Source organism: Salvelinus fontinalis, chromosome 28 (assembly GCF_029448725.1).
Source record: "Salvelinus fontinalis isolate EN_2023a chromosome 28, ASM2944872v1, whole genome shotgun sequence".
Classification (NCBI taxonomy): Eukaryota; Metazoa; Chordata; class Actinopteri; order Salmoniformes; family Salmonidae; genus Salvelinus; species Salvelinus fontinalis.
The window spans coordinates 13,970,026-13,988,769 of NC_074692.1; the positions used below are offsets into that span (position 1 = coordinate 13,970,026).

Sequence of the window (18,744 nt, forward strand, 5' to 3'; positions counted from 1 at the left end):
GACTCATTCAAGTTTTTCTTTTGTTTAAAAAAAAACTATTTTCTACATTGTAGAATAATAGTGAAGACATCAAAACTATGAAATAACACATATGGAATCATGCAGTAACCGAAAAGGGTTAAACAAAAGAAAATATATTTTATATTTCAGATTCTTCAAAGAAGCCACACTTCGCCTTGATGACAGCTTTGCACTCTTTGCATTCTCTCAACCAGCTTCACAAGGAATACTTTTCCAACAGTCTTGAAGGAGTCTCCACATATGCTGAGAACTTGTTGGCTACTTTCCCTTCACCCAGCAGTCCAACTCATCCCAAAACATCTCAATTTGGTTGAGGTCGGGTGATTGTGGAGACCAGGTCATCTGATGCAGCACTCCATCACTCTCCTTCTTAGTTAAATAGCGCTTACACATAAAGAAGCAGTACGGCTGGTTGGGTTGTGCTTCGGAGGACGCATGGCTTTCAACCTTCGTCTCTCCCGAGCCCGTACGGGAGTTGTAGCGATGAGACAAGGTAGTAATTACTAGCGATTGGATACCACGAAAATTGGGGAGAAAATGGGATAAAAAAAAAAAAAAAAAAAAAAAAAAAAATAGCGCTTACACAGCCTGGAGGTGTGTTGGGTCATTGTCCTGTTGAAAAACAAATGATAGTCCCACTAAGCGAAAACCAGATGGGATGTCGTATCGCTGCAGAATGCTGTGGTAGCCATGCTGGTTAAGTGTGCCTTGAATTCTAAATAAATTACTGACAGTGTCACCAGCAAAGCACCACCACACCATTTTTTTATTTAACCTTTATTTAACAAGGCAAGTCAGTTAAGAACAAATTCATATTTACAATGACGGCCTACCAAAAGGCAAAAGGCCTCTTGCGGGGACGGGGGCTGGGATTAAAAATAAAAATAAATAAAATATAGGACAAAACACATATCACGACAAGAGAGAACACAACACTACATAAAGAGAGACCTAAGAGAACAACATAGCATGGCAGCAACACAACATGACAACAACATGGTAGCAACATAACATGGCAGCAGAACAACATGGTAGCAGCACAAAACAGGGTACAAACATTATTGGGCACAGACAACAGCACAAAGGGCAAGGTGGAGACAACAATATATCACGCAAAGCAGCCACAACTGTCAGTAGGGAGTACTCTGTCAGTAAGAGTGTCCAATGGTTGAGTCTTTGAATGAAGAGATTGAGATTAAACTGTCCAGTTTGTGTTTTTTTGCTGCTAGTTCCAGTCGCTAGCTGCAGCGAACTGAAAAGACGAGCGACCCAGAGATGTGTGTGCTTTGGGGACCTTTAACAGAATGTGACTGGCAGAATGGTGTTGTATATGGAGGATGAGGGCTGCAGTAGATATCTCAGATAGGGGGGAGTGAGGCCTAAGAGAGGTTTTATAAATAAACATCAACCACACCTCCTCCTCCATGCTTCACGGTGGGAACCATACATTCAGAGATCATCCGTTCACCTACTCTGTGTCTCACATTGACACAGCGGTTGGAACCAAAAATCTAAAATTGACAGATTTCCATCGCTCCAATGTCCATTGCTCGTGTTCCTTGGCCCAAGTAAGTATCTTCTTCTTATTGGCGTCCTTTAGTAGTGGTTTCTTTGCATCAATTCGACCATGAAGGCTTGACTCATGCAGTCTCCTCTGAACAGTTGATGTTGAGATGTGTCTGTTACTTGAACTCTGTGAAGCATTTATTTGGGCTGCAATCTGAGGTGCAGTTAACTCTAATGAACTTACCCTCTGCAGCAGAGGTAACTCTGGGTCTTCCTTTCCTGTGGCGGTCCTCTTGAGAGCCAGTTAAATCATAGCGCTTGATGGTTTTTGCAACTGCACTTGAAGAAACTTTCAAAGTTCTTGAAATGTTTTGTATTGACTGACCTTCATGTCTTAAAGTAATGATGCATTGTCATCTCCGTTTGCTTATCTGAGCTGTTCTTGCAATAATATGGACTTGGTCTTCTACCAAATAGGGCTATCTTCTGTAAACCACCCTTACCTTGTCACAATACAACGGATTGGCTCAAATGCATTAAGAAGGAAAGAAATTCCACAAAATAATTTAAATGCATTCCAGGTGACTACCTCATGAAGCTGGTTGAGAGAATGCCAAGAGTGTGCAAAGCTGTCATCAAGGCAGAGGGTGGCTACTTTAAAGAATCTCAAATATAAAATATATTTTGATTTGTTCAACACTTTTTTTGGTTACTACATGATTCCATATGTGTTATTTCATAGTTTTGATGTCTTCACTATTATTCTACAATGTAGAAAATAGTAAAAATAAAGAAAAGCCCTTGAATAAGTAGGGGTGTCCAAACTTTTGACTGGTACTGTATATCTGAATGATGTTTGTATTCAATAGTTCCACTGCTGCATATGTAGTTCTATGGTACTGATCATGTGAAATGTTTGATTGTAGACTAGACATTTTGACTAATCTGTTATAGAGCTCTGCTACGGAGCCGGAGCCGACAGGCCCCAAACTTATACATCGGGTGAGGGATGGGTAGGGCCTATTTTTTTAATCAATAACTACTGTAAGGGCAGGGCTCCGTTATTGCTAAATTGATTTACATTTTGAAGCTGAGCCATTTGCCCGTGTTCTGCTGCGCCGTACAGTCATATCTGACTAATATAATAACATGGCGTCAGAAGTGTTCCTTAAGTTTTGTTTGAGTTTACAGTTATATAGTTACCTAACTGCTCTCATGTCTCTTCATTGAGCCGAGCCGCCCAAGTGGAGCCATTGCTATGGATACTCAGAGCGCCGTGAGCAGAGCGCATGCAGAGCTCTTTTACAGAGCTGATCTATTTGGTCAAAAGACCAATAAAAGGTCAGAATTGGGGTGCCTGTCTAAAAGCAGCCCCAGTCACCAGATCTCAACCCAATTGAACACTTATGGGAGATTCTGGAGTGGTGCCTGAGACAGCATTTTCTACCACCTTCAACAAAATAATGGAATTTGTGGAAGAATGGTGTCGCATCCCTGCAATAGAGTTCCAAACACTTCTATGAATCTATGCCAGGGCGCATTGAAGCTGTTCTGGCTGCATATGGTGTCCTAACGATCTATTCAAGAGATCTCCGGTACTTTTGTATACTTTCTGTTTGATGATTCATTTTGAAGGATACCTTAACAGAAGAAAAACACAATTTAACAATATTTTATTGAAAATTATTAAATTAAATTAAATTGAAGTTACATAAATAAACAGCATATACATATTTTTCATTGATCAACTTTCATTAAAAAATGTAATTAATCAATTTCAAAAAGGTTTTCTGTAGGCTGTTTGGAAATAATAGATAATAAGTAGAGTAAACATGACAGAGTAACAGCACAGCACTTCTTTTATTGGACACCAATTCACCATTCATTCAATAAGACTGTGCTTTGAATTAAAGTAACCTCCACCTCTAGCACTGAAAAGTACATTTCGCTAATCAAGTTCAATTGTGCTGCGTAGATTGGTCCGCATAGAATTAAAGGTAGACTCAGCGATATGACATAGACGCCGAAAGTAAACAGCACAGTGGGTCAATTTCTTCAACAACTAAGAGTGTCGAAGCGCGAGGCTCAACTTCTCCACTGTTTTGGAGCCCTGGCTACCACGGTGCAACAGCGTGATACTGCAGATACTGTGTCGCACTGGGCACAGACGTCAATTCAACATCTATTCCACGTTTGTATAACGTCATTTAATTGAAATTACGTGGAAACAACGTTGATTGAACCAGTGTGTGCCCAGTGGGGTGTGACTGTGTGAGAGCGAAGTCTTGCATCGCTCATCTCAATATCTGCGGTGTTGCTCGTGGCAACGTCATTACGCTGAGTCTGCCTTTAAAGCTTGAGAGATAGAAAAGACTTGTAAAAAATTCAGAAATGATACCTGATCATTAAAGCTATTTATCCCTTTATGGACGCAAGCACGTCTTTAGGCCTTTCCCACTGGGCACAAACTGGTTGCATCAATGTTGTTTCAAGGTAATGTGTATTGTGACATGGAATCTATGTGGAAAATACATGGATTTGAGATAGGTAATATGTAAACAGTTGTTTTGAGGGTGGAATTTCAACCACAGGACTATGTCATGATTGTTACCAATTTTCAACATCCACAAACCGTGTATAAAATATGTTGAATTTGTCAGATCTTCAACATTATATCCACTATCAGAAAAAGAACTATAGCCTGGGCAGGACCTCTTACTGGAGAGTTGATCTATCTATAGCTATTAATTTGGTCTCCAATCCAGGGTTTTAACCAAGCTCAGCCCTGCTTAGCTGTGATATGTCACTGACTACTACCAATATGCTATCGTGAGAATGATTGTTGAGATCTCTTAATAATTACATATATCCACTGTTGTTATCGAAGTCATTCCAAAGGGTAGGTTTAACAGAGTAAATTAAATGCATCAATGATACTATTTGGGCCAATACGTATAGCAGTCATCAACAGATATTGTTTCAATTCAACCCAGGGTTCAACAAAAAATAGACAAAACATATAGGCCTAGGGTTTCAAGCTTTGGTTGATTTCAAATGTAATCTTCAAGTTAATCATTAACATTTTGGATTCACGCCTCCATCTCAACCAAAAATACTAAAAAGTTTGAATGTTTCCCCTTTTTTTTTTTTTTTAAGTAGCACTTATTTTGCTGATAGCTACTTTATTGAGCAACATCGACTTACTATGACTGTGATATGTGGTTGTCCCACCCAGCTATCTTACGATGAATGCACCAACTGTAAGTCACTCTGGATTAGAGCATCTGCTAAATGACTGAAATGTAAATGACTAAATCAAATCAAACTTTGTTTAAAGTGCATTTCAAGTTTGATTAGATTTAATAGTATTCTTTAAACATTGATTTTTTGTTGATGTCTGGACGTGAAGCCAACATATCAATTATTAATTTGTAGACAAACTGGATGGTCCTTGCTATCCGGGATCTTTGGAACATCCCAACCCCATTGAAGTTGAAATGTAAAATGGTTAAAGAGCGACTGCCTTTAAAAAGCAACAAATCCCTTTAAAAACATGGCATCAATATGAGTCAGAAGCAGTTATTCTAGTGTCAAAATCAAATAAAAATAATAAATAGGATCATTTTGGCCATTAGGTCAGTCTCGTCTAAAACAACGTCTGGAACATCCGTGCATCAAAACGGTTGGAGGTTGGGTTTTGATTTGACGATGCCCATTTCTCCATTAATATGGGGTGAACTGCTAAGGCGAATGCTCTCTATCCAATAGCATAGACAGTGAGACAGACCTGCCCAGCGGCTCCGACTTTGTTTACATGAGACAACACATTGCCCATTTAATTTTTTATTTAAGACTGCACCAAACACCTTAGTTAGATGTAAAATTGCACAACTAAAACATCCTCTGAAAAAAACATCAAAATGAATGAAAGATTTCTGGAGTTATCTTAGATTCTTCCTGGGGATTTTGAGGAAATGTCTCATGAGGGACGAGGATCATTAACCAAACTGAATCGGTCAGGAAACATACCTCCAAGACTGAAATCTTGTTTTTCTAATGAGCAACAGTGGCTCTTTAAGGTAAGGGTTAAGGTTAGGGTAAATGTTATGGCTAGGTAACGGTTAAAGTTAGGGTAGGTATGTCCCAAGGATCCAGGATAGCACTAACCCAAATTGGATATGGATTTGTATCTTCTGCTTGTGTAGTTCCGTTTGTGTCACTAACTTAGGGCTCTATTCAATCTGTATCGATGAATCGTATACAGATTGAATAGAGCCCTTGGAGTTGTTCCTGAGAGAAAGTAAGGTTGAGACAGAGGACCTGGTTATTCTGTGCAGCCTTAGTGCAGTGTGTCCACCAGCCTCTGATAGGCCTCCCTCTCATGGTCCAGGCTGTGGTGCTCCTCAACGTAGCGCTTCCCGTTCGCCACCACACGCTCCCGCAGCTCTCCATCTACCAGCAGCCTCTGAGATACACGAACAAATTCCTGGAAGACGTGGGCAAGGACAATCAATGTTTCAGAAGTTATTGAATGAAGCATACATCTGTACTAGTATTTTACCCCCAAAGAAAAATTCTACTTGTTAACATTTGTATTTATTTAACAAGCCTCTAAGAACCCATTAAAGCAGTGAGTTAATGAGGTGTAACCAACCACAGCAGTGAATGACATGAGGGAGTGTTGCTATTCTGACTTGTAAACACTCATTGAATGTGCTCTGCCTTGCTAATTGATGGAGACATCTGTGACCGGTTTCAAATAGGCAGGTGCAATGGCCCTTTCCAACCTACTCTGATGGCTGCTGCTTCCTATTTGCTTATGAAGGGAGTGGAACACAAACAGTGACTGTCTGCTGCTATTTAATGGCCCTGCCACACCAGCTGTCAGGATGAGATGGGGAGAAATATATCAAGCAATTACAAAATGAGTAACGACATTTTCCCTGAGCGCCAGTGGAAATGTTTGGAGCCCATAAGGTCCTTCTTGAATTCTGGCAGTGTTTTTAGTGGCCTGGGAGGCTGTGACCAGGGCTGTAATAACACAGAATCACACAGCCTTTCAGTGAGGGCTCCAGCACAGCATCCAAGATCTCCTGGAGCAGAGAGCCTTGTGGGTAAAGAGCTGCAGAGCTGCAGCCAACACCAGAGCATCAGGCCATTTCACTTCACTCAAGTGATGTGACCATGTTTGGAGTGCCTCTTCATTTGAGATTAAGCAATATGAGAGAGCCATGAAGTCCCAGCAAAACCACTAAAAGTCAAGTTATTCTATAATCAATGGACTCCATAACAAATATACTACAGTTGTTCTGAAAAGGCCATACTGGTTATAGTGCTACAGGCATTCAAGTGCTTGACCTTTTGACAGCCTTTGTATTACATTTTCAATACTCTTGAGGAGTTATGTACAGTATCAAATGAACAAGTGAACAAGTCACCACCACAAACGGATGAATGGCCAATAACACATTATCATCCCTGGGAAAGGCTTGTGCAACATGTACATTATTCTGTGTGAAAAAGTTGTGTTAGCCAGAGAGAGTTTCAGTTGAAACAGCTGAAGCTGTTAGCTAGAAGCCATGGTTTAGCGAACCCTCGTCTCTTCAGCCTACTGTGTGAGGTTCCCCCTTGGAGGGATTTCTCCACGGCTCAGCTGAGCACACGTGACACAACCTCCCCTGGAGAAAAGAGGACTGACTTATCTCTTGGCATCATAGGAGCATTACGCTAATGTCACCCTCCTGCCTGCCACCATACCATGCCGAGGACGTACCCCCTGCGGGCAAACACCTAGCGCTGCTCTCACATAAAACCTCTCTGAGCAGTTAGTTAAAGTGACCCTCCAAGGACCTCTCGCTTTTTCAACATGCCTGGTTGCTGCTGTGTACCATTATACAGTTCACTGGATACTGTTGTATCTTGACTCTTTCCCCTGAGGTCTACATTCTCACTAAAGTCTAAGACCCTAGGACATGTTGAATCCCTTTTACCGACTTACGCACCACCAAACTATTATGTCATTTTCAGTTGTTATTTTAAGCCTTACAAAAAAACAATAGCATTAAGAGTGTGTCTAGCACAAACAGCAGACTGTGTCAGGGGAAAGACAGTCGCATTCCGTGGTCCTTTGCAGCTCAGTTGGTAGAGTATGGCGCTTCTATGGCGCTTTTAATGCCAGGGTAGTGGGTTTGAAGCCCGGGACCACCCATACGTAAAATGTATGCACGCATGACTAAGTTGCTTTCGATAAAAGTGTCTGCTAAATGGCATATTATTATATTACTTTAAGTGGGTCTAATACACCTCAGTTGTAGGCTCAGTTACGTTGCTACTGCTGGTTGCTGTCTTTCTTCTGCATCAGCCTCTTACACAGTGGATATGAAAGCCATTTTACAGCTTTGACTGGTAACCACGGGAAGGGTTCTTACCTGGGGGGACGAGTAGAGCAGACCAGTGACCTCATGTTGCACCACCGCTGTGTTGCCTGGGATGTCACGAGCCACCACCGGTACCTCCAGATCCATTGCCTGAACACAATACATGACACAGACATAGCTACATCAAACTCCACACACACGTGACTAGCTGGCATCTTCTAGCCCTTCATTTACTTTACTTGTTGGTGTCCCCTTGGGACTTAACTGTCATTCATTCAGGTAATACGTGATCAGCAGGTTGTGGAAGTGAAACATGCTAATCAGTGTTTAAGCCTTCTGTGGATTGTTTTAATCTACAGTGTTCAAAACAGATTAACAGGATTACACCCAATCCTGGAAGGATAGTATGACAAGCTAGTCATTCTCATAATTGCTCTGGTATAAATAATAAAACGGTTCCCAGGGTGGAATATTGGTGCCTTGAAAGAGCTGCATGTGACACCAACATATTATATTCTGAGCTGAATGAAAAATGTACATTGTGATATATTTTGTGGGCGGGGCATGCCAGTGGAAATAATGACAATGATGACTGTAATGATAAAAAGATGATTGCTGACGTTGTCCGATTTAGTGATCCCTCACCCCTCACCTCTAAAATGGCAGCGGACATCCCCTCGGAGACTGAACTGTTAACCAGGGCAGCTGACCTCCTCATAGCAGCATGGAGCTCCTCTTGGCTTCTCTCCTGGGCCAGGTAAACCCCTGCTGACCTTGAGAAACACAGCAGGAGCAGCACTCTGCGTGACACAGGGCTCACCACAGGGCTCACCACAGGGCTCACCACAGGGCTCACCACAGGGCTCACCACAGGGCTCACCACAGGGCTCACCACAGGGCTCACCACACAGCTGTGAATGACGGGCAGGAGTGACAGGTGCAGGGCATGATGCACAGACCGCTGGCGCCACGATGCAGTATGATTGACATGACATGCTCTGAAAGTACATGAAGTCCTAACTAGAGAGAGACAGGGCTGTTTTCTGAATGTCTGAAACGACATTGACCAGGAGGTGAATCCCTTTGGTTATTATCTCTCAAATCTGAGCCATGTCTCTGTCTGGGGGTGGAAAGATAACAACCTAGACTACATTTATTTTTATTTTTATTTTTAGTCATTTTAGCAGACGCTCTTATCCAGAGCAACTTACAGTGCATACATTTTTTATTACATTTTTACATACTGAGACAAGGATATCCCTACCGGCCAAACCCTCCCTAACCCGGACGACGCTACGCCAATTGTGCGTCGCCCCACGGACCTCCCGGTTGCGGCCGGCTGCGACAGAGCCTGGGTGCGAACCCAGCCCAGCCTGGGCGCGAACCCAGAGACTCTGGTGGCGCAGCTAGCACTGCGATGCAGTGCCTTAGACCACTGCGCCACCCGGGAGGACGTACATATTTTTAATTTACATTCTGCTAACTCTACTGAAGACATAAGCAAAGTTAGTTTTCATGCTCTCTTGGGCCACATGGGATAAAGCGTTAGATAAGCCGGGTGTCTTTTGAATTCCTCACACGAGCGACAGGGTCCAGATCAGTTTGACAGACACTTTAGTCAGCGATAACACAGGGTCCAGATCAGTTTGGCAGATCTTTAGTCAGCGATAACACAGGGTCCAGATCAGTTTGGCAGATCTTTAGTCAGCGATAATGCAGGGTCCAGATCAGTTTGGCAGATCTTTAGTCAGTGATAATGCAGGGTCCAGATCAGTTTGGCAGATCTTTAGTCAGTAATAATGCAGGGTCCAGATCAGTTTGGCAGATCTTTAGTCAGTAATAATGCAGGATCCAGATCAGTTTGGCAGATCTTTAGTTAGCGATAATGTTCTACTAAACTGATAACCATGAAAGAAAAGTTTGAAAGGTTTTACCTTTTACTGATTGCTTCTACTTCTTCAGTAAACACAGGATCAATCTAAGAGAAAAATCAGTGAAAACAACTACTTTAAAATACACACACATACAGTTGAAGTCAGAAGTTTACATACACCTTAGCCAAATACATTTAAACTCAGTCTTTCACAATTCCTGACATTTAATCCAAGTAAAAATTCCCTGTCTGAGGTCAGTTAGGATCACCACTTTATTTTAAGAATGTGAAATGTCGGAATAAATAATTTTTTATTTCAGTTTTTATTTCTTTCATCACATTCCCAGTGGGTCAGAAGTTACTCAATTAGTATTTGGTAGCATTTCCTTTAAATTGTTTAACTTGTGTCAAACGTTTCAGGAAGCCTTCCACAAGCTTCCCACAATAAGTTGGGTGAATTTTGGCCCATTCCTCCTGACAGAGCTGGTGTAACTGAGTCAGGTTTGTAGGCATCCTTGCAAGCACACGCTTTTTTTGTTCTCCCCACACATTTTCTATAGGATTGAGGTCAGGGCGTTGTGATGGCCACTCCAATACCTTGACTTTGTTGTCCTTAAGCCATTTTGCCACAACTTTGGAAGCAGGCTTGGGGTCATTGTCCATTTGGAAGACCCATTTGCATCCAAGCTTTAACTTCCTGACTGATGTCTTGAGATGTTGCTTCAATATATCCACATAATTTTCCTGCCTCGTGATGCCATCTATTTTGTGAAGTTCACCAGTCCCTCCAAGAGCAAAGCACGCCCACAATATGATACTGCCACCCCCGTGCTTCACGGTTAGGATGGTGTTTTTCGGCTTGCAAGCCTCCCCCGTTTTCCTCCAAACATAACGATGGTCATTATGGCCAAACAGTTCTATTTTTGTTTCATCAGACAAGAGGACATTTCTCCAAAAAGTACGATCTTTGTCCCTATGTGCAGTTGCAAACCGTAGTCTGGCTGGCTTTTTTTATGGCGGTTTTGGAGCAGTGGCTTCTTCCTTGTTGAGCGGCCTTTCAGGTTATGTCGATATAGGACTCATTTTACAGTGGATATAGATACTTTTGTACCTGTTTCCTCCAGCATCTTCATGAGGTCCTTTGCTGTTGTTCTGGGATTGATTTGCACTTTTCGCACCAAAGTATGTTCATCTCTAGGAGACAGAACGTGTCTCCTTCCTGAGCGGTATGACGGCTGCGTGGTTCCATGGTGCTTATACTTGCGTACAATTGTTTGTACAGATTAACGTGGTACCTTCAGGCATTTGGAAATTGCTCCCAAGGATGAACCAGACTTGTGGAGGTCTACAATTTTTTTTCTGAGGTCTTGGCTGATTTATTTTGATTTTCCCATGATGTCAAGCCAAGAGGCACTGCGTTTGAAGGTAGGCCTTAATAAATCCACTGGTACACCTCCAATTATGTCAGTTATCCCATCAGAAGCTTCTAAAGCCATGACACAATTTTCTGGAATTTTCGAAGCTGTTTAAAGGCACAGTCCACTTAGCGTATGTAAACTTCTGACCCACTGGAATATTGATAAAGTAAATTATAAGTGAAATAATCTGTCTGTAAACAATTGTTGGAAAAATTACTTGTGTCATGCACAAAGTAGATGTCCTAACCGACTTGCCAAAACTATAGTTTGTTAACAGGAAATTTGTGGAGTGGTTGAAAAACTAGTTTTAATGACTCCAACCTAAGTGTATGTAACCTTCCGAGTTCAACTGTATACATATATAATATAAATATATATATATATATATATATATATACACAAATATATATACATATATAAAATATATACATCTGTTGGTAAAAAGTGTATGTTCCACTCAAAGCACATTAGACATTATGCTGTTTAACTACACTGAACAAAAATATGAACGCAACATGCAACAATTTCAAAGATTATACTGAGTAACAGTTCATAAGGAAATCAGTCAATTGAAGAAAAAAAAAATAGGGGTGTGGATCAGAAAACCAGTCAGTATCTGGTGTGACCACCATTTGTCTCATGCAGCACAACATCTCCTTCGCATAGAGTTGATCAGGCTGTTGATTGTGGCCTATGGAAGGTTGTTCCACTCCTCTTCAATGTCTGTGCGAAGTTGCTGGATATTGGTGGGAACTGGAACACTGTCGTACACGTCGATCCAGAGAATCCCAAACATGCTCAATGGGTGACATGTCTGGTGAGTATACAGGCCGTGGAAGAACTGAAATGTTCAGCTTCCAGAAAATGTGTACAGATCCTTGCGGCATAGGGCCGTGTATTATCATCCTGAAGCATGAGGTGATGGCCGCGGATGAATGGCACAACAATGGGCCTCAGGATCTCAACACGGTATCTCTTGCCATCGATAAAATGCAATTGCGTTCGTTGTCCATAGCTTATGCCTGTCCATACCATAACCCTACCGTCACCATTGGGCACTCTGTTCACAATGTTGACATCAGCAAACCGCTCACCCACACGACACCATATACGCTGTCTTCCATCTGCCCGGTACAGTTGAAACCGGGATTAATCTGTTACGAGCACACTTCTCCAACGTGCCAGTGGCCATCGAAGGTGAGCATTTAACCATTGAAGTTGGTTACGATGCCGAACTGCAGTTAGGTCAAGACCCTGGTGAGAATGACGAGCACAGAGATGGGCTTCCCTGAGACGGTTCTTCGATTGTGCAAACCCACAGTTTCATCAGCGGTCCGGGTGGCTGGTCTCAGATAATCCCGCAGGTGAAGAAGCCGGATGTAGAGGTCCTGTGCTGGCATGGTTACACGTGGTCTGCGGTTGTGAGACCGGTTGGACATACTGCCAAATTCCTGCAGTCAGCATGTCAATTGCACGCTCCCTCTGTGGCTTTGTTTTGTGTGACAAAACTGCACATTTTAGAGTGGCCTTTTATTGTCCCAGCTCAAGGTGCACCTGTGTAATGATCATGCTTCTTGATATGCCACAACTTTCAGGTGGATGGATTATCTTGGCAAAGGAAAAATGCTCACTAACAGGGATGTAAGGAAATTGGTGCACAACATTTTAGAGAAATACGCTTTTTGTGAATATGGAACACTTCTGGGATCTTTTATTTCAGCTCATGAAACACGGGACCAACACTTTACATGTTGCGTATATATTTTTTTTCAGTATATTTAATGAGCTTGAGCATTCATTTCTATTTCAAGAATGTATTGAAATATACAATGCCTTCAGAAAGTATTCACACCCCTTGACTTTTTCCATATTGTGTTGTGTTACAGCCTGAATTGGCCAACACACAATACCCCATAATGTCAAAGTGGAACTTTTACAAATTAATAAAAGATGAAAAGCTGAAATAAGTATTCAACCCATTTGTCACGGCAAGCCTAAATATGTTCAGGAAATGTGCTTAACAAGTCACATAAGTTGCATGGACTCACTCTGTGTGCAATAGTAGTGTTTAACATTATTTTTGAATTGCTACCTCATCTCTGTACCCCACACATACAATTATCTGTAAGGTCCCTCAGTCGAGCAGTACATTTCAAACACAGATTCAACCACAAAGACCAGGGAGGTTTTGGCTCGGTTACTGGACCAAATCCCCAAGCTGACATGGTAAAAATCTGTCGTTCTGCATCTGAGCAAGACAGTTAACCCACTGTTCCCCGGGTGCTGAAGACGTGGCTGATGATTAAGGCAGCACCGGCATCCTCTCAGATTCAGAGGGGTTGGGTTAAATGTGGAATATACATTTCAGTTGAAGGCATTCAGTTGTACAACTGACTAGGTATCCCCTTTCCCTTTTCCAATGCTTCACAAAGAAAGGTACCTACTGGTAGATGGGTAAAAACAAATAAAGCAGACACTGTATATCCCTTTGAGCATGGTGAAGGTATTAATTACACTATAGATGGTGTATCAACACACCCAGTCACTACAAAGATAAAGTCACCTTCCTAACTCAGTTGCCGGAGAGGAAGGAAACTGCCCTGGGATTTCACAATGAGGCCAATGGTGACTTTGAAACAGTTACTGAGTTTAATGGCTGTGATAGGAGAAAACTGAAGATAGATCAACAACATTGTACTGCAGTTACTCCACAATTCTAACTTAACTGACAGACTGAAAAGAAGAAAGCATGTACAGAATAAAAAATATTCCAAAACATGCATCCTGTTTGCAACAAGGCAATAAAGTAATACTGCAAAAAATGTCCTGAATATGAAAGGGTTATGTTAAGGGCATTACTCAGTACCACTCTTCATATATTCAAGCAGAGTTGTGGCTGCATCATGTTATGGGTATGCTTGTAATCGATATGGTCTGGGGAATTTCAGGGTAAAAAATAAACAGAATGGAGCTAAGAACAAGCAAAATCCTAGAGAGAAACCTGGTTCAGTCTGCTTTCCACCAGACACTGGGATATGAATTCACCTTTCAGCAGGACAATAACCTAAAACACAAGACCAAATCTCCACTGGAGTTGTTCCCTAGTGGCCGAGTTACAGTTGACTTAAATATGCTTGAAAATCTATGGCATTGATTAACAACCAATTCGACAGAGCTTGAATAATTATTTAAAGAATAAAATGGGCAAATATTGTACAATCTAGGTGTGCAAAGCTCTTGGATACTTACCCAGAGACTCACAGACTCACTACCAAAGGTGATTGTAACATATAATGACTCAGGGGTGTTTTTATTCTGTACATGATTGTAAAATGTATTGACTCCTGAATTTATTTGAGCTTGCCATAACAAAGGGGTTGAATACTCATTGACTCTTGATTTTTTTTACTAATTTGTAAACATTTTTAAAAACATTATTCCACTTTAACATTATGTGGTATTGTGTGTAGGCCAGTGACTAAATCTTTTAAATATTCAGGCTGTAAGGTAGTGAACATTATTTATAATAAGGGTTACATGAAGTAGGCAGTCATTGTAAATAAGAATTTGTTCTTAACTGACTTGCCTAGTTAAATAAAAATAATTTTAAAAAAAATCTGACCTTTCTGAAATGAAAATCGAAGGCCCTCCTTCCAGCAAAATATATTTGGCCTAAACCCCCACTGAACACCCCCCCCCCCCCAAAAAAGTGACCCTCCCCTATACCCAAAATAATAATTAAAACAAAATGGATAACAGAGAACATGTCTACGGTTTACCCTCAATTCTTGGACAGAACAGAGCCGTAGAAATGCAGTTCCAGAAACTGTTTTTCGTCCTGTAAGCATTACATGGCATCGCAGGAAGGGCTGCGGGCCAAGTTGTGGGTTCGCAGACCATCGTGGACAAGAGTAGGGGTGGAAAGATCTCCTTCATAGTAAACACAATGCATGAACCTATCATCGTATTTGGAAGTCTGAGAAAATAAAATAATTTTTAAAACATTTCATGCAATTCTACGTCATTGACAGAGAGATAGGCCTGTGTTCATCTTATATTGTTCCAATGCCAAATAAATGTCTTGCTTGCAACAAAACTGTCCCTGTTTGCAAATACTTAGGAATCTGAGCATGGTATTTTCAAAAGTTAGGCCTATCTTCCCAGACAGAGTAGGCCTACCGATGCAGAGACATGTAAGCTTTAACTGCTGGCTACTCTTCTTCTGTTGCTTAACCCAGGTGTTTCCCTAAAAGCTGTCTGGGTTTAAACATATTCTATTGTACCAAAAGTGAACAGCTTAATCAATTGATAGAATTGATTTACTTCCCAAGCAAAGTATCCTCAGCTATAGAAGGTTGTTGCTTCTGAATGTCAAAGAAGAAAAACAAGGATATCCTCATATGCATCGGAGCCACATTTTCCTGGGTATTTTACAGCTTGTTTCTAGCATTGCGGACCAAAGCACTGCTATACTGTAGGTCACTTTATATAATCGGATCCGTTTAATTTTCTTTAAAATCTTAAGCTAACGAGGGGTATGCCGGTGCTTTTTGCCATTTTCTTCAATGAAAAGGTAGGCCTATGGCATTCCCTCTCATACTCCCTCAATTTGAGCATTGGTTTTAACTTAACAGACATTCACTGACACAGAGGTAGGCTATTTAAAGGATGCATTGCTGCTGCTTCAAGTTTCAGCATGTCAGTTTAAGTTACTCGAATCTGGCTTATTGTCAATAACTCTGATATATACACATCATGGGCAAGAAACATTGTTTTTAATAAAATCAATTATAGTAGTAGCAAGCTATCCAAGTTGACCTCCGGTCCTCCTTTTCATCTGCGCTCTCCTTCTCAAACGGAACAGAACATAGGCTATAGGCTAGTCCGCGTGCAAGATAGTGAATTTTGGGGACGAAGCCTAATCAAAATACAATTCGGAAGAAGCCTTTGACTCTCCTCCTGAAAATGCCACTGTAGTCCTACACAGCATTGGTTAAGCATCACAAAAAAGGTTTTGATCAGCAAGAGCAGAGCAGGCCGGGGCTCAGGGTTGGAATAGCCATTGCAGTGTTTAATGCAGCCTAGTTTTATTTACAGCATCCCAGCAGCCATCTTAGAAATATAACTTTATTCTGTGCTTCTCCGAGCATGCACTTCGTAGCCTATAGTCTATAGTGCATTTGATTGAGACCACACTACAGTGGCAAGAAAAAGTATGTGAACCCTTTGGAATGACCTTGTTTTCTGCATAAACTGGTCATACAATTTCATCTGATCTTCATCTACAAACACAGTCTGCTTAAACTAATAACACACAAACAATTATATGTTTTCATGTCTTTATTGAACACACCATGTAAACATTCACAGTGTAGGGTGTTAAAAGTATGTGAACCCTTGGATTTAATAACTGGATTTAATAACCTCCTTTGGCAGCAATAACCTCAACCAAATTTTTATGTAGCTTTAATCAGACCTGCACAACGGTCAGGAGGAATTTTGGACCATTCCTCTTTACAAAAACTGTTTCAGTTCAGCAATATTCTTAGGATCACTGGTGTGAACAGCTCTCGAGGTCATGCCACAACATTTTAAAATCGACTGACTGGGCCACTCCAGAAGGTGTAATTTCTTCTGTTGAAGCCATTCTGTTTTGGGTCGTTGTCCTGTTGCGTCACCAAACTTCTGTTGAGCTTCAATCGGCAGACAGATAGCCTTACATTCTTCTACAAAATGTCTTGATAAACTTGGGAATTCATTTTTCCGTCGATGATAGCAGCTGTCCAGGCCCTGAGGCAGAAAAGCAGCCCCACACCATGATGCTCCCTCTACCATAGTTTATATTTGGGATGAGGTTTTGATTTTGGTGTGCTGTGCCTTTTTTTCTCCACACATAGTGTTGTGTGTTCCTTCCAAACAACTCAACTGTAGTTTCATCTGTCCACAGAATATTTTGCCAGAAGCGCTGTGGAACATCCAGGTTCTCTTTTGCGAACTTCAGACTTTTTTTGGGCGGCAGTGGCTTCTTCCGTGGTGTCCTCCCATGAACACCATTCTTGTTAAGTGTTTTACGTATCGTAGACTCGTCAACAGAGATGTTAGCATGTTCCAGAGATTTCTGTAAGTCTTTAGCTGACACTCTAGGATTCTTAACATCATTGAGTATTCTGCGCTGTGCTCTTGCAGTCACCGTTGCAGGATGGCCACTCCTAGGGAGAGTAGCAACAGTGCTGAACTTTCTCCATTTATAGACAAGTTGTCTTACCGTGGCCTGATGAACACCAAGGCTTTTTGAGATACTTTTGTAACCGTTTACAGCTTTATGCAAGTCAACAATTCTTAATTTTAGGTCTTCTGAGATCTCTTGCTCAAGGCATGGTTCACATCAGGCAATGCTTCTTGTGAATAGCAAACTCAAATTTTGTGAGTGTTTTTTATAGGGCAAGGCAGCTCTAACCAACATCTCCAATCTCGTCTCATTGATTGGACTCCAGGTTAGCTGACTCCTGACTCAATTAGCATTTGGAGAAGTCATTAGCCTAGGGGTTCACATACTTTTTCCAACCTACACTGTGAATATTTAAATTATGTATTCAATATAGACAAGAAAAATACAATAATTTGTGTGTTATTAGTTTAACTACAATATGTTTGTTTATTGTTTTGACTTAGATGCAGATCAATTTATGCAGAAATCCACGTAATTAAAAAGGGTTCACATACTTTTGCTTGCCACTGTAAATAGCCTATAGGCACACTTGATATTGCACCCCCAGCAAAGCATCAGAGATGAGGGGTGGCATCGGGCACACATCGATATATAGCCTAAAACAGAGAAATAGACATTTCATCAATTACAAATTACATGACCCTCCACTGAACTAAATTGAAAAAGAAAATACTAAACCCTCCACTTGACTGAAATTGAAAAAGCATGACCCTCCCCCATTTTCCTCCAGGTAACCATTCTGTACATTTCCATCCGTCCCTAACACAACAACATGTGGAAAAAGTCAAGAGTTGTGAATACTTTCTGAAGGCACTGTATGTAAATGAGATATTTCTGTATTTCAATACATTTGTCAAAATGTCTAAAAACATGTTTTCACTTTGTCATTATAGTGTGTGTAGATGGGTGAGAAAGAACAGCTATTTCATCCATTTTGAATTCAGGCTGTAACACAACAAAATGTGGGATCATTCTCAAGTGGTGTGAATATTTTCTGAAGGCTCTGTACCTCTACCCTTCATGATTTACGACAGCCATACCTTAATCATGACCATAAGATATACAACAATGTTACAGCTTATCATTTCTAACATGCTCAAATCATTATCTGAAAATCCTGTATTTTCAGAGATTGGGGTCAGGGTAGGGTGGGTGCCCAATCTGATTAATTGCGCTGTGGGATTTGCGTGCATTAGCTGGCCCACCGCAAAGTCCTAGCATCATAGCAATTTAGGTCAAAGATGCTGCACGCAAGTTGCTGTTTCATTTTTTTGGTTTTATTGTCATGCTTATCGCTTTTCAGAATTTAAATGTGATATT

General features: G+C 41.1%; 1 protein-coding gene across 2 annotated transcripts in view; it reads right to left on the minus strand.

Annotated features, from left to right (window-relative positions):
- Positions 1-3,183: 3,183 nt before the first annotated feature.
- The window catches only part of glt1d1 (glycosyltransferase 1 domain containing 1), a 44,669-nt gene continuing 29,108 nt past the window's right edge, over positions 3,184-18,744 (minus strand). For both annotated transcript variants that reach the window (XM_055886726.1, XM_055886727.1), the window contains exons 9-12: positions 9,839-9,882; positions 8,557-8,677; positions 7,956-8,054; positions 3,184-6,013 (exon numbers count right to left, since the gene is read on the minus strand). In XM_055886726.1, coding sequence (XP_055742701.1) covers positions 5,867-6,013; positions 7,956-8,054; positions 8,557-8,677; positions 9,839-9,882 — 411 coding nt within the window. In that variant the 3' untranslated portion in view covers positions 3,184-5,866. The remainder of the gene's footprint in view (positions 6,014-7,955; positions 8,055-8,556; positions 8,678-9,838; positions 9,883-18,744) is intronic.